General features: G+C 36.5%; 1 protein-coding gene across 1 annotated transcript; it reads left to right on the top strand.

The window, feature by feature from the left end:
- The first annotated feature begins 32 nt into the window (after positions 1–32).
- Positions 33–14,724, top strand: LOC129281557 (COP9 signalosome complex subunit 4-like). Its single transcript, XM_064113375.1, has 10 exons — positions 33–136; positions 3,946–4,025; positions 5,378–5,529; positions 6,600–6,703; positions 7,517–7,670; positions 8,434–8,584; positions 9,419–9,589; positions 9,913–10,028; positions 11,208–11,292; positions 11,802–14,724. Exons 1-10 carry the CDS (start codon positions 63–65, stop codon positions 11,930–11,932), a joined length of 1,218 nt encoding a protein of 405 aa, XP_063969445.1. The 5' UTR covers positions 33–62; the 3' UTR covers positions 11,933–14,724.
- Positions 14,725–14,864: the final 140 nt, after the last annotated feature.

Here is a 14,864-nt window from a genome sequence, read left to right as displayed (position 1 = left end):
TTTATAAGTGTAATTTATCATCACATTATTACATTCTCACAAATTGATCAGTCTCGCTCAACATGGCAGCTTCCATGAAACAACAATTATCGACTCTCTTGAGCGCTGGTGGGGCTCCAAAAGACCTAACAGAAAAGTAAATATCATTTAAGAGTATTCAAAATAGTTTTCAATGTTTGATTTGTCTTCTTTAATAGGAAATTGTTATTTTATGAGTATAATTGATCCCTCCTTTCATCATAGAAGATCGTGGGATTAACATTTTTGTTGTATGCATATACTGTAGTGTAGTCCCACGCATTATATCTTTTGTCAGTATGAGGATACCCATTGCCCATTGGCTCCTCGATCCTCTCATTCACACTTGTTCACTGCAGCCAGGGTGACCAGATTTCACAAAATGAAATACGGGAAAATTGACAAAAAAGATCAACAAAGAAGGCTACACAGTATTCGACTTGTGAAAAAATATAATTAAAGAATTGGAAGGGTGGGTGAACGAAGAATGAAGAAGAGAAAGAAAAGACGAAAGAAAAGAGATAAATTGAGAATAAAGAAAGAAAAAATGAAGGGAAACAAATATAAAAGAATGAAAGAAAGTTAGAATTAAAGAATAATACTTTTAATAGAGAGAAAAAAGGTTTCCGTCATTCTTTGAATTGAATATAGAAAGAAAAGAAAGGAAGGGAAGATGAATAAATGTGTGAAAGACAAAATAAAGGAGAGAGAGAAGAAAAGAATGAAGGAAATAATAATGTTTCCTTTGAAAGAAAGAAACAAAGAAAGAAGAAAAACAGGAAGGGAGGAAGGAGGGTAGGAAGGGAAATAAAGAATAAGGGAAAGAATTAGAAGGAAAGATAAAACAAACAAAGAAAGAAAGAAAGGGAGGAGAGAATGGAAAAAAGAAAATAATGGAAGGAGAGAAAGAACGGAAAGAAAAAGGAGAGGAAAGGAGAAGGAAGCAAATAAAGAAAAGTTTAAGGAAAGAAAGAATGAAGGAAATAAAAATGGAAATTGAATAAAGAAGGAAAGAAAAATGAACAGAGAGAGAGAAAGGATCAGGAAAGAAAGATCGGAAATAAAGATAGATCGAACAAAAAAGGGCAAGCAGGATGGATAGAAGGATGAAAGAAGGATAGAAAAGAAAGAGGAAAAAAGTTCAAACTTCAAGCAAACAAAAACAATCCAATCTATCGAAAATCATAATGATATTTGGTGTTTTTTTTTAAACTTAAATGTTTTAGAAATGAATAAAATTTCAAAGTGAAATATTGTCAACTTAAAATTAGATGAAACGTGGCATCATACATAACAAGACTCAAAACGAAAGCTGAAACACCTAGATCTAGCTATGAAAACTCAATAACTTGTTCCTCCGATTACATCTCCAAATCAGTAATCTGAGAATCCATAATGTAATTATACAAGTTCCCCACCGATTTTGTGTCGTTGTTTGCTCCATTGAGAATCTGCTGCGATCCTACTTGCCTAGCTAGTAGCCTGCCACACACAGGCAGGAGGCCAGTTCGTTTTCAATGTATATGGTTAGCAAGAAAATCACTGCAGAACTTTAAAGTTTAGTTATTGATTTGATTGTTGTCTCTGCTTCGTCATCTGTTGGTTATTTTATGAAAATTCGTCACTTTTAAATGTATTAACTACATTTTGTTCAATATTCTGAAATACGGGACAAATAGGCGTCCCAGGAAGGGTTTGTCAGGACGCCGGGACAAAGCAAATTACGGGATGATCCTGGGAAATATGGGACGTCTGGTCACCCTGACTGCAGCCCCTGCCTGTGGGGAATCTTCATGTAGATCTATGGTATGCCAATGCAGTACACAGCACACACTTTAAAATTTCATTAAAAATATCACTTTTGACTTTGGTCACCCAAAATACTAATTTCCATAGTAACAATACAAATTACAGTTGCAATTTATTTTTCATGATAAAGTAAAATAAAGGGACTAAAGACATTACTCATTGGACTAACTTGGAAATCATTTTTTCATTCACCAGAGCTCTCAAAACCTTGAATTTGGGGCATATTTTGTGTACACCCTCTATTGGTGCATGGTGGAAAGTAAAATTGCAAGAAAATTGTTCTATGCTAGTTTGATTTTTCTCTACTTATTCAAATCAACATTTTTCTGGGGTGGACTTGATCTTTAAGAGCCAAGTTATTGATTTTGATGAATAGTTGTATGGAAACTGACAGTGTCAAAAAATCTAAACATTTTTCCCCAAGAACATGAGAAAATAAGCCAAACATTTGCCAACCTTACTTCACCACACAGGAAATAGTTATAGAGAACAAGGTTCTATCATAACCTTGTTCATTGAATGAGTGCTCATTGTTGAATTTTCTACCGTCAAATTAGTGATTTTGAGACAGAATTTGAGATTATTGTTAGTACGGGAAGCTAAACAACATCAGCTGGGTATCAGCAGAGTAAGGTGACAATGACATGGCTGGGCTCGAGTCATGACAATATGAAATCATTTATTTCAAATGTCATGTATTCCTTGATAAGCTTGATATCTGTTTATAATTCAGGGTGAGGGTCACGATCGTCCCAATTAATTCAGGGTTCAAACCGGGGGGGGGGGGGGGGGGGGTGCACTCAGTATATAATGCGTTGTGGGTATGTGCTGCGGAGGGGACCCCCATTTTTACACTCAAATTTCCGTTCCAAGGCATAGCATTTTTATCTTATTGAGAAAAAGATCAAAGAAAGCCGCTCCAAAGCATAGCATTTTCTTCTTATCGAGAGAAAAGAAGAAAGAAATCCGCTCCAAAGCTTAGCATATTTTTCGTTACGGTGTTCTGGCTGCATTGATCCGCTACAATGTGCTGCAATTTTGGTGAAAAGCGGCCGCAGAGCGCTGTCCGTCCATCGCCTCTGCGCGAGCGCACCCGGCGTCCGTGCTGCCGGGCTAGCTGCATGCACGTATGCCCATTCCATAGGGATGCATTCGCACTCACATGCTGGCGACCCGTTCCAAGGACCCCGTTTTCACAAACATTTATAGTTCCGAAGCCTGTTCCGAGGACCCTCCTTTTTACAATAAGCCCGCTCTAAAGGTTTTTGTCTCGCCCGCGGCACATACCTACCACTTTTTTAGTCGAGTACCCCCCAGGGTTCAAAGGGTTAAGCACGGGTGTGGAGGGGGGGCAAGCCAGAAGTTTATTAAGAAACAGAAATATTGGGGGGGGGGAATCTACTGGAAATGATGAGTACTGCCCCTTTGACATGTCCGTTTACAACTTCCAGACATGGAGCCCTATGAACCTATTGATGGCTAATTTTGCTCACCCATTTTTTTTACGCCCTGCTTGAAAACTTGGACACCCAATTCTAAAATCCTGGCTAAAGCCCTGCTGGGCCTGATCCCTACCCAATACTTTTTCCTTCTAAATCTTAAGTTTTCTTTCATAAAATAATACTTCTACCAATGTTATAATATTGGTCAAATTTGTTAGCATGCCCAACCGCCATTAAATCCACCAGACCAAATAGATATTTAGTAAATTTTCTTGTTTTCATTGTCAAATTGTTACTACTAATTTGGACGGATTATAAGCTATTATTAAATTTCCAATGAAAATATGAATATTAACACTGGTCATCAAGATGGGATTCCAACCTATGCTAAGACATTGAAATGAAGAGAGGTTTGCCGGGCATATTTGCTAATATTACCAACATATTTGTCTATTTTATTGCAAGGTTCGATCGTAACGAAATTGATCTCGATATTTTGTAAGTATGACATCTTGAAATGTACTGCCATGTTTTATATTGTAGTTGTAGTTCGACAAATCACATCAGGTCATGTAAGTTACAATTGAATCCTTTAAATTTGATGACACATTATCATTGGTAATGATTCAATCAGATAATGATAATGAACATTTTCCTATATTTTTATCACGTGCAGATATCGTAAAATCCTAACCGATATTCTACAGCTTGGTGAAGATGACCTAGTAAACGGACTGCAGTTCTTCATTGAAACAAGTACGTAGATTCCTATTTCTAATTAAAAAAAAAAATTTAAGGGAAAATTCTGTTGGGAGGAGGTATTGGAATAATAAGTATGAGCTTTCAAGAACTACCTCGTGTTATTTAACCCTTAACGTGCTATGAACACATATCTGTGCATCCACTGGAGTGCCACAAACACATTTTCGTGCAATGGTCATACAGCTATTGTTATGCCTATTGCATTTTGAGGAGTGCATTGCATGCATGAGTGATTCCATTGTTCAGTTTAGCTTATGGTCAAGAGGTTTAACATAATTGTCTCATGAGTGATTCTCTTTTTTATAAATAAAACATTTAAATATAGACTCTGAAAAAAAAGTGGCACTCGCTGATTACAGTGAATGGCACATTAAGATTAAGAGTTAAAAAGGATATAAGAGTAAAAAGGTCCACTGCAGAGGATTGCGTTTCAGTTGCCCTCACATTTAAAGTGGATGCATTCAATCAGACCAAATTTTGCAACACATATCATTTTAGCCCATTTAAACTGTATGCTTGACATAACTCGGGCTTGGGTCTAGATAACAAATGTGTTGCAATCAAATCTGTTATAGCAACCACCTACCTGTCTATAAGGACCTGGGGCCCATCTTACAAAGAGTTATGATTGATCCGATCAACCTCAACTGTATGGAAATCCATTGACGTCATAATTTTTCTCCAAAAAATATGCACAATGTTCTTTGTAAACAAAGAGAAGCACACTGAAATTCAAGAAACAAGGAATGTATGAATTTATAGCATATCTAGAAAATATATTGAGCAAACATCCATGTTAAATGTTAATGTTGCTGGCTTTCCATAGTTGTGGTTGATCAGATCAACTGCAACTCTTTGTAAGACAGGGCCCAGAGATTTGATTTCCCGTGAATCACATTCCCCATCAAAACCAGTATTAAAAGAATCCATCACAATGTCAAAAAGGAGCAAACTATGCCAAATGAACTATGAAAATTATTCTAAAAGCTTCTGGAAAACAAGCCTGCATTTTGTATTTCATTGCTTATTTTTCTATTTATTTACACAGTGGTGAAGGAGATCTGACCACATTATGCAACACATGTCATTTTAGCCCATTTTAAACTCTATGCTTGAGATAACTTGGGCTTGGGTCTAGATGACAAATGTGTGACATTGAAACCTGTTAATGAGATTTGGTTACCCTTGAGTCACATTCCCCATCAAAACTTGTATTACAAGAACCCATCATGATGTCAAAAAGGAGCAAACTATGCTAAATGAACCATGAACATTATTCTAAAAGCTTCTGGAAACCAAGCCTGTATTTTGTATTTCATTGCTTATTGTTCTATTTCTTTACACAGTGGTGAAGGAGAGTGTGAGTCTGGTGATCTCCAGGCAGCTCCTGCTCGAGGTCTGCAATCAGCTCCCTCATCTCCCCGATCCAGTCTCGCAAAGGGTCTCTCACTTTCTCCTGGAGAAGGTCCATCCGAGAGCAGTCTCCTTTGAAGAGCAGGTACATAAAGTCTAGGTCAAGTCCACCCTAGGAAAATGTTGATTTGAATGAATAGATAAAAATCAGACAAGCATGATGCTGAAAATTTCATCAAAATCGGATGTGAAATAAGAAAGTTTTGACATTTCAAAGTTTTACTTATTTTTGACAAAGAATTACATACGTAACTTGCTGATAGTCAAATGAGAGAGGTGATGATGTCCCTCACTCACTGTTTCTTTTGTATTTTATTGTTTGAAGTATACACTATTTCCATTTTTACACTGTTTGACACTAAGGACCAACTTGACTGAACCACAAAATGTTAAAACTATGGTAATTCCTCATGTTCAGGAAGGAATAAAACTTTGTTTCTCAGGACAATCAGGAGAAAATTAAAAAATTACATATTTCATAATAAACTATAATACTTTGAAATGTCATAACTTTCTTATTCATTTCAAATCAGATAGTGATGAAATTTTCAGTGTTTTTATGCTTGTTTGAATTTTATCTTTTTATTGAAATCAACTTTTTGTTGGGAAGGACCTGTCCTATTAAGTTGGCTCCCATCCCCAAGACCCTTTTATAAAGTCCACAACCTTAGATGAAAGTGAAATCGACAAATCGAAAGCTTATAAGCTACAAAGCACAACAAGTTGCGTGTATTTTCACTTTCTACCAGCTGAGTAGTTTGAACAAGAGAAAAACTTATATTAGCGTGTTTCAAAAATACATTTAGACTTTACTGTGCTTCTCATTGTGCGTCTTGTGATGTCATGCTGTTTTCTTGAGTTTTTTTTTATTTCATAGGTTTGTATTTAGAAAATATTATTTTTTTTCTTGATATCGAGATTAAGAATTCAATATTTTTTTAAACAATTTGCAGAGGCAAATGACACCGGAAAATGTTAAGTTCTTAAATAGATGAAGATTTACAGCTCTTGGTCTTGCTTTTAGTGATTTTTGTGTGTGCTTTTGTTCTGTTTGTGTACTAGCTATCACCAATTTTTTTTTCTCTCTTTTGATACATTTATATAAAAACTTTAATCCAATTTTAATATCATTGTTTTTTTTAATTATATTCTTAGATGGGGAGTGTAAGGCAGCATCTATCATCCATCTATGAGAAAGAACAGAACTGGAGGGAAGCAGCCAGAATCCTTGTTGGGATTCCGCTTGAAACTGGACAAAAGTAAGCCATCTCCCATAAAAATAAATAAATAAGTGAATGAATGAGTGAGCGAGTGAGTGAGTGAGAGAGTAAGTAAATAAATAAAAAGAATGTAAATAAAGACATTAAATAAGATAAAAGAAAAAAAATAAAATGGAAAAATAAAAAATCTCTACTATGTGCCACCTAAAATGATTGAATTGCTCTCATTAGATGTATGCCACCTTTTCACATAATATGACATCTCTTTAAATTTGTGCCCCTCCTCCCCTGATATCTCACCATGTTTGGACCTGAATCAGCCCCAGAATAGACTGAAACATATTAAATGAAGGTTTTTGTGCCCAAAGTCATAAAAGAGGTTTTAGCCCTCCCCCACCTGATTTCATATTCTTGCTTTTTTTGTTAAATAAATTATATATGCACATCGAATGAGATCAATTTTTTTTCTTTAAGTATGCACATACATGTATCAGGGGCAATGTAAAATCATTTACAATTATTTCAGAGACTATTATAAAACTCTAGGAGGTTTTCCTTTATTATTGATTATCACAATTTATGCATGAAATTGGAAAAATATTGTAAATGAATTAAGCTCCTGAACTGCCATTTATTTTTGGTTTAGAGACGCATTATGATATCCTGTTAAATGAATATAAAAAAATGTTATCAAAATGTTTTCTTACATATGTCCTTTATCTTTTTATAAATTTCTCAAGTATTTTTGTGTTTTTCCCGGAAATTTTTGACAATACTTTCATATCATAAACAATATGAAATCGACTTTTCTTTATTTTTGAATTCCGAATTGTTTGTTCTTTGTGTCTATAGGCAGTATCAGGTCGACTACAAGCTTGAGACATACCTTAAAATAGCCAGACTCTACCTGGAGGACGACGACCCGGTCGAGGCAGAAGTCTACATCAAGCGGGCCTCCATGCTACAGGCAGAATCCAAAAGTGAACAACTCCACATCCATTATAAAGTATGTTTCATATTACATGTAGATTTTATCGTAATCTTTATTTGTTCACTAAAGTAGAGTAAAATATCATACTCCTCATGCCTATATCAATCCTGTTATGTTATTTTGATATTTCATTTCTCATCTAGCCTGAAATTGAAAATGAAATATCTCTACAAACGTTATTTTAAGAATGCTTCAAATAGAATCCAAAAGCAAAGAATTCCACATTCATTATAAGATGTTAAATTTGATCCTAAATTTGTATTATCTGGACGCTAAATCAGTCTGTATGCACTCGATCTACTATCACTTTGGTGTTTCTTGTTTAATTTTATCGTAGCTCTTTATTTGTTCGATAAAACATTAAAATATCATACTATTCATGCCTATGTCAATCATGGTATGATACTCTCATATTTCATTTTTCATCTGGCCCGGAATTGAAAATAAAAAATTTTAATGTACAACTCAGCCATTCCATTTATGACTAGCATGACGTTTACACAAAATTTCATTTTCTTAAGGTTAATTTCTTGAAAATCGTATATTGCAGACTTGTTTTTCCTATTAAATTCAATCAAAGTATTGATAATGTATACACATTGTCCAACAAAAATTTTGAATTTACAGTAGTTTTTGTAGGAGATATTTCAATTTTTCAATGATTATGTCATAAATTTGAATTTTGAATTACTGTGTGTGTGTTTGAAACAAATAAATGAATCAATAGTAATTAATAAACACTACCTTACAAGAAAAGTATGCATTATATATTTTCCAGGTGTGTTACGCCCGAATGCTGGACTACAAGCGGAAGTTTATCGAAGCAGCGCAGCGGTACAACGAGTTGTCCTATCGTACTATCATAGCAGATGAGGAGAGGATGGAGTCTCTAAGACACGCGTTGCATTGCACCATCTTAGCATCAGCAGGTAAATTGGAGAGATTTTCATGAAGCAATTTTTCAGTGATTCCCCGACAGCTGCTACTGAAATCCTTCCATCTCATTGGCTGAGAGACAATTGTGTCATTGGAAATCACTAGCAAGTGGATTTGTGAACCCCCCTCTTTGCATTCTACATGTAGTGATATAATAGGCCATGGTCTATTCACTTTAGTGTGCTAAAGTTTTAAGAAGGCGAAACATGTCAAAACTTTGTATTTCTCATCTTCATCATGCTGTTTCTTCATGCTTTTTTGGTGAAGAAAACTGCTATAGTTTTTATTCCCGGAGATTTATGAATGATTTGGATGTTAAATGAGGTGTTAAATCAAACCTATGTTGTTAGATGTTTCTGTCGCAGTTGGCTATCCATAGTTAAACCACAAATTTAGACCAGTGTTCGTATTTTTTTCTCTTTTTCTCCCCCTTCCCCCTTCTAATTCTTTTTTTTCTTCTGCTCTTCCTCTGTTGCCTCTTCTCCTTCAACTTTGTACATTGCTGCCAAGTCTCCCTGATTTTCATGTGGAAAACTGCAGATTTATAACATCTCCCGGATTCATAAATTGATTTCTTTCTTATGATTAAGTGTAATTGAGAAAGATCTCCCTCCTTCCTTGGTACATTCTCCCTGAAAGGTTTTTATTGCAGTTGGCAGCTTTGTTCTTATTTTACTTTTCCCCTTTGCCATCTTTGCCCTGAAACCTTTTATTTTCTTTATTCATCAAGTTCATGCTCACTTTCACGCATAATCAAAACAGCACCATCAAAGTTTTTTTTAATGGATTTTTGATCAACCCTTTACCCTGTCTTTGATTGATTTCAGGTCAGCAGAGGTCAAGGATGTTGGCCACCCTCTTTAAAGACGAGCGATGCCAGCAGCTAGCGTCCTACGGAATCCTTGAGAAGATGTACCTGGACCGCATCATCAGAGGGGATCAGCTCCAGGAATTTGCCTCCATGCTTCAAGAACACCAGAAGGCCACCACAGCCGATGGTAAAGACAGTTTCTCCAGTTTAAACAGGAAGTTGTTTAATTTGTGAGATCTGCTATACTGCCAGCAGGCTTTATTACCCAGAATGCAATGCAAATATTTGGTTATACAATTTATATTGTCTAAATAGCCTTTTATCAAATTCCCAGTACTGTAGGTCTAATGAATACTTGAACTAATGAAAGCCAACTCAAGAAGGTTAGACGAAATGAGGTCAGCCAATATGGATAGACTAATTGCTTATTAGGCCAAGTGGGAATGAGATGAAGTCTATGTATTTTTGTGAATATCAATTAATTTATCCTCTTGTCAAATTGCCCCTCAGGTTCAAGTATACTTGACCGTGCAGTCATAGAACACAACCTGCTCTCAGCCAGTAAGTTATATAATAACATCACATTTGAAGAGCTTGGTGCTTTACTGGAGATACCTCCACCAAAGGTAAGGACGCATTAGAGCAGAAGGAATTATTTGATTAGTGAATGGATGGATGGATGGATGGATGGAATGGATGGATGGATGAATGGATGGATGAATGGATGGATGGAAGGATGGGTGGATGAATGGATGGATGAAGTGTGTGATTGATGGATGGATGGGTTATTGGATGGATGGATGGAAGGATAGATAAATGAATTAATGTGTTCATGAAAGGATGGATGGATGGATGAATGTGATGATGGATGAATGGATGGTGGAATGGAGGAGAGGATGGATAGATGGATAGATGGATGAATGGAATGATTGATTATGATGCCATTACTCTGCCCATACAATTTTGATACCTGAAGCATGTAATGTGCCTTAATTAGCATAAGTGGAATATTGTCTCACCATATCTGAACAAGGATTTTAGCAACAATAAAACTGAACTTTAAATCTGAATGAGGCATCATGGTCTAGTGGTTCTGATCCTCGTCTTTAAATTAGATGGTCATGGGTTCAAACCTCAGTGATGACATATTTTCCTTCAGCAAGAACTCTACCCACATTGTGTTGCACTCAACCCACGTGAGGTAGGGGGTAAATTGCCAATTCGTCTACTGCCAACTCGTCCACTCACCACATGGTCCACTTTCATGAAGTCTAATGCCATTCTGTCCATCAACATTTCTTCTAACAATCATTTGGTCCAATCATCACTTCGTCTAATCACCAGTTCATGTATGACCATTTCGTCTCATAACCAATTGGTCTAATATCCAATTCATTTTCATTCATTTTGCATAATTAACACTTAGTCCAATTAGACCAAATGGTATATGGACTGAATGGCTATTAGACCAACTGGTTTTTAGACAAAATGGTGAGTGGAGAAATGGCAATTAGACCATGTGGATAGTGGACGAACTGATGGTAGTCCAAATGATCATAGACGAGTTGGAAATTGGACAAATTAGCATTTGACATATTGGAAATAAACTGGTAGGGGTACCTATCTTGATTGCACTGAGCACTGGAAATGGCAGCACAAGCTAAAGCCACGGCAATGATAATAGTGCTCCTCGGAAAAGATTATATCTAGATAGATGACTTTATAAAAGTATCTATTTTTATCATCATTATTGTTGATATTATTATTGTTATATCAACCAGTGTGTTCATGCTGTTTTTTTGCAGGCTGAAAAGATTGCTTCACAAATGATATCGGAAGGCAGAATGAATGGATATATCGACCAGATTGATGGCATTGTACACTTTGAATGTAAGTACAATTTTATTGATTATGTTACATATGAATAAAGAAATTTCAGATTACATGTATGTTTTTGGATGCCAAAAATTCCAGGAAACCTGTTGCTGCACTTGCTGATAAATGGGGGAGGGGAGGCGAGGGCTTGGGGGTCACTAGATAAAAAAATAGATTCATGATCAAGAAAAAGAGAAAGATATCCAGAAAAGGAATGAAAAGGAAAAGAAAAAGGGTGAAGTACAATTTAATTTTCAGAATATGTCAAAATCTATCACGAAACAAAATTTCATTTTTAAAAAGTTAAACATTTTTCTTTTGCTTGCTTGCTCATGACCTTTTGGAAATATTGGTCCATCAGTCTTGCTGTGCACCCTCAAATCCTCCTGTAACACTCAAACTAAACAAACTTATAATGTTCTTATTGATATATAAGACAGTATGTAAGTTCACAAACGTTGTTTTCATCTTTCCCTCAGCAATGTTTATATTTTAGTCCTTTTCATAATTTTTTTTCCATTTAGCAACGGATATCCTCCCACAGTGGGACAAGCAGATCCAGAGCTTATGTTTTCAGGTCAACAACATCATCGAGAAAATAGTAGCGGCAGCGCCAGAATGGGCAGCGTCCATCTCGGACAACCAGATGCAGTGAATATATTGGCGCTGAGTGCTTATGAACAAGGACTGTAACACAGTGAAACCTGTATAATAGAGATCACCCAATGGAGATAAGAAAAGTAGCCAGACTCGTTATGTTATTTCAAAGTATGGAGAAATCTGTATAAAGGCCGCTTTATAAGGGAGACAAGAAAAGTAGCCAGTCTCGTGGTATTTCAAAGTAAGGAGAAATCTGTATATAAAGACCGCCTAAGGGAGACAAGAAAAGTAACCAGTCTCGCCGTGGTATTTCAAGGTACAGAGAAACCTTTATATAAAGGCTACATAAGGGAGACAAGAAAATTAACCAGTCTCGCTGTGGTATTTCGTACAGGGAAACCTCTATATATAGGCCACTCCAGAGACAAGAAAATGTTCACTAAGAGCATTTGGGCTTTATGTACAGGTTCTTATGAGTCCCAATGGGTTACACTACTCGAGGGAAAGCAAACCAGTGGTCGCTGTAGACATGTGGTCTGTCGGCACCAACCAACAACAAATACCATTGGCAGCAACAGCAACGATTACTCTTATACCGCACAGGTAGGCTTCATACTACACCTCCAACACATCCTATTAGTTTATACTTTTTGTGTATTGAGTAAGTGCACTTGAATGAGATTAATTATGGATTGATAATTTATGTTGCATTTTTTGTATATTCAATCTTGTTTAATGATTGGTTAACATAGCATCCTGTGACCAAACACAACATCGCTATCATGTTAACAATGAGAAAGATGGTAAATTGCATTTACATCCACTGTGTCTATGTTTGTGTTGGTCTTGTACCACAAGGACTCGCCCTAGTTCTTCTACAACCAGTTTGTCTGCTAACTATTTGGTGTATTGCCAGTTGGCCTATTTAGGATCTATACTAAGACCCTGCTCTCATTACAATCCTAAAGCTAGTTTAGTCAAAACTGGTTCAGGAAACCAGTTTGGAAGATGGCTGTGGTAGTGTTCCCATGTGATTGCCTGAAAGTGGTTTTCAAAACCACGTCACGTAAAGCTGTCCTGTTGCTACGGGAATGCTCTCATGTCATGAGTGGAGAGTAGCCTGCCAAATATGTGCAAAGATCTCTTCCCAAAGAACGGGCGTGTCCTCACTTATGCTTAAACTAGATTACCAAGGCAATGCAATCTGAAAACCACATCGTACGATGGTTTTCCAAATTGGTTTGAAATATCGCTTCCAAGACCACTTTGAGTGTTCTCATTACATGTTAAATCAGTTTCCACTAAACTGGTTTTCACTAATCTTGTTTCCAGTAAACTAGTTTCAGGACTTTAATGAGAACAGGGTCTAATTTCTTGTAAAGCTATGCCGATCTGGTTCCAGGACATTTTCTCCGGCGACAATTGCTCCGCCCTAAATTCCACACACTACTCGAATGACCAACTTCAGCCCTGGGTTTAACACTATACCCTAACCTAAACCTACCGTAAACCTATGATTAAACCCTATTGCAACCCTAACCCTACATATTAGACGAAATCAATCCCCGAGAAATTGTCACAGGAGGAAATGTCGTATCGCTGTCCATCTTGTCTAATGTCAACTTGGTCTTGCACGATATAATTAGATGAATTGTAGATAAACCAATTATTCTTATAGCAAAGACCGGAAAAGTAAGTCAACAAAGTGGGAGTTCAACATTAAACTAAATACCTGTATGACCAGGGGGAGGTTTCACAAAGATTTGATTGTGACCTAGAGTCGCACATAAATTTCAGTTGTTTGCAGTATGTAGCGCATCACCGCATTGGCAAGATCATACACACGGGACGTGCACTAGTTATCGCATGTCAGTCAATTAGATTACACGTTAAGTAACGTGTGTGTTTGCCTTGAAGCATACATGTAACTCATATATTCACTCTTTGTGAAATACCTTTCTGGTGTGTCAAAACCTGCAAAAGGTTGCACACTGTGATATTCTGTTTGCGGACAAGTGTAGTGTGGAGCGTTGTGGCCCAGTGGATTAGTCTCCGGACTTTGAAACAGAGGGTCGTGGGTTCAAATCCCAGCCATGGCGTAGTTTCCTTCAGCAAGTAATTCATCCACATTGTGCTGCACTCAACCCAGGTGAGGTAAATGGGTACCTGGCAGGAATTTATTCCTTGAAATGCGTGTGCACTGTAATCTGAGTAATTACGGCTGACAAGCTACAGCTGGGGTAATAATTTCCAAGTCCTTTGGGAGCGCATAGAGCCATTATTCATAATGTGATATGCGCTATACAATAACTGTATATTATTATTATTATCCTTATTAGTTTTGGTCAGAATGGTCAAATTTCAGTTTTTAGTGTTTTTTCTGTATGCTATCAATCTGTCTATCGATCAAAAATTTGCAATTGATTTGTACCAAGGGGAAACTTTGTCGTAAGATAAGGCCTGAAAAGATTGGTCTAATTCACACCTATTCATCAAATTTGCACAGAGGTCAATAGCTGAGAAGTAATTTTTACAAAGTTTATGGGAGTGATATATACATCGATAGGTTAACAGTGTTACACAATGTATTAGTTCTGAAAAGGACTGTTGGTAATCTTTCATGATTGTTAGCTCTGGAAAGATCTGGAAAGATCTGGTCATCCTCATAATGAAGCTCGAACAGGAGTGTGTATACATATGTTGGAGTTTGTGGGAGATTGTTTTTCAGCCTTGTGACATATGTAATGACATCCATGTGTATTTGGAAGCAAAAGTGTATTGGTTATTAATTCAGATAAACATCATTGTGTATTAAAGCAGTAAATAAATATAAAATTGTAAGGTATAGTGACAATATTTACGAGTCTTACTTTACAATGCGTTTTTCATGTTAATTGACATGATGGTATTGATAAGCTTATTTGTGTGATTGTGTGGATGCGATTGTGTGAGAATATTTGATGCTTGTGCTAGTGTTTACACAATTG

The sequence above is a fragment of the Lytechinus pictus genome, chromosome 18, assembly GCF_037042905.1.
Source record: "Lytechinus pictus isolate F3 Inbred chromosome 18, Lp3.0, whole genome shotgun sequence".
Lineage (NCBI taxonomy): Eukaryota > Metazoa > Echinodermata > Echinoidea > Temnopleuroida > Toxopneustidae > Lytechinus > Lytechinus pictus.
Note: the sequence above shows the minus strand (reverse complement) of the source record. Positions and strands in the feature narration are given on the sequence as shown.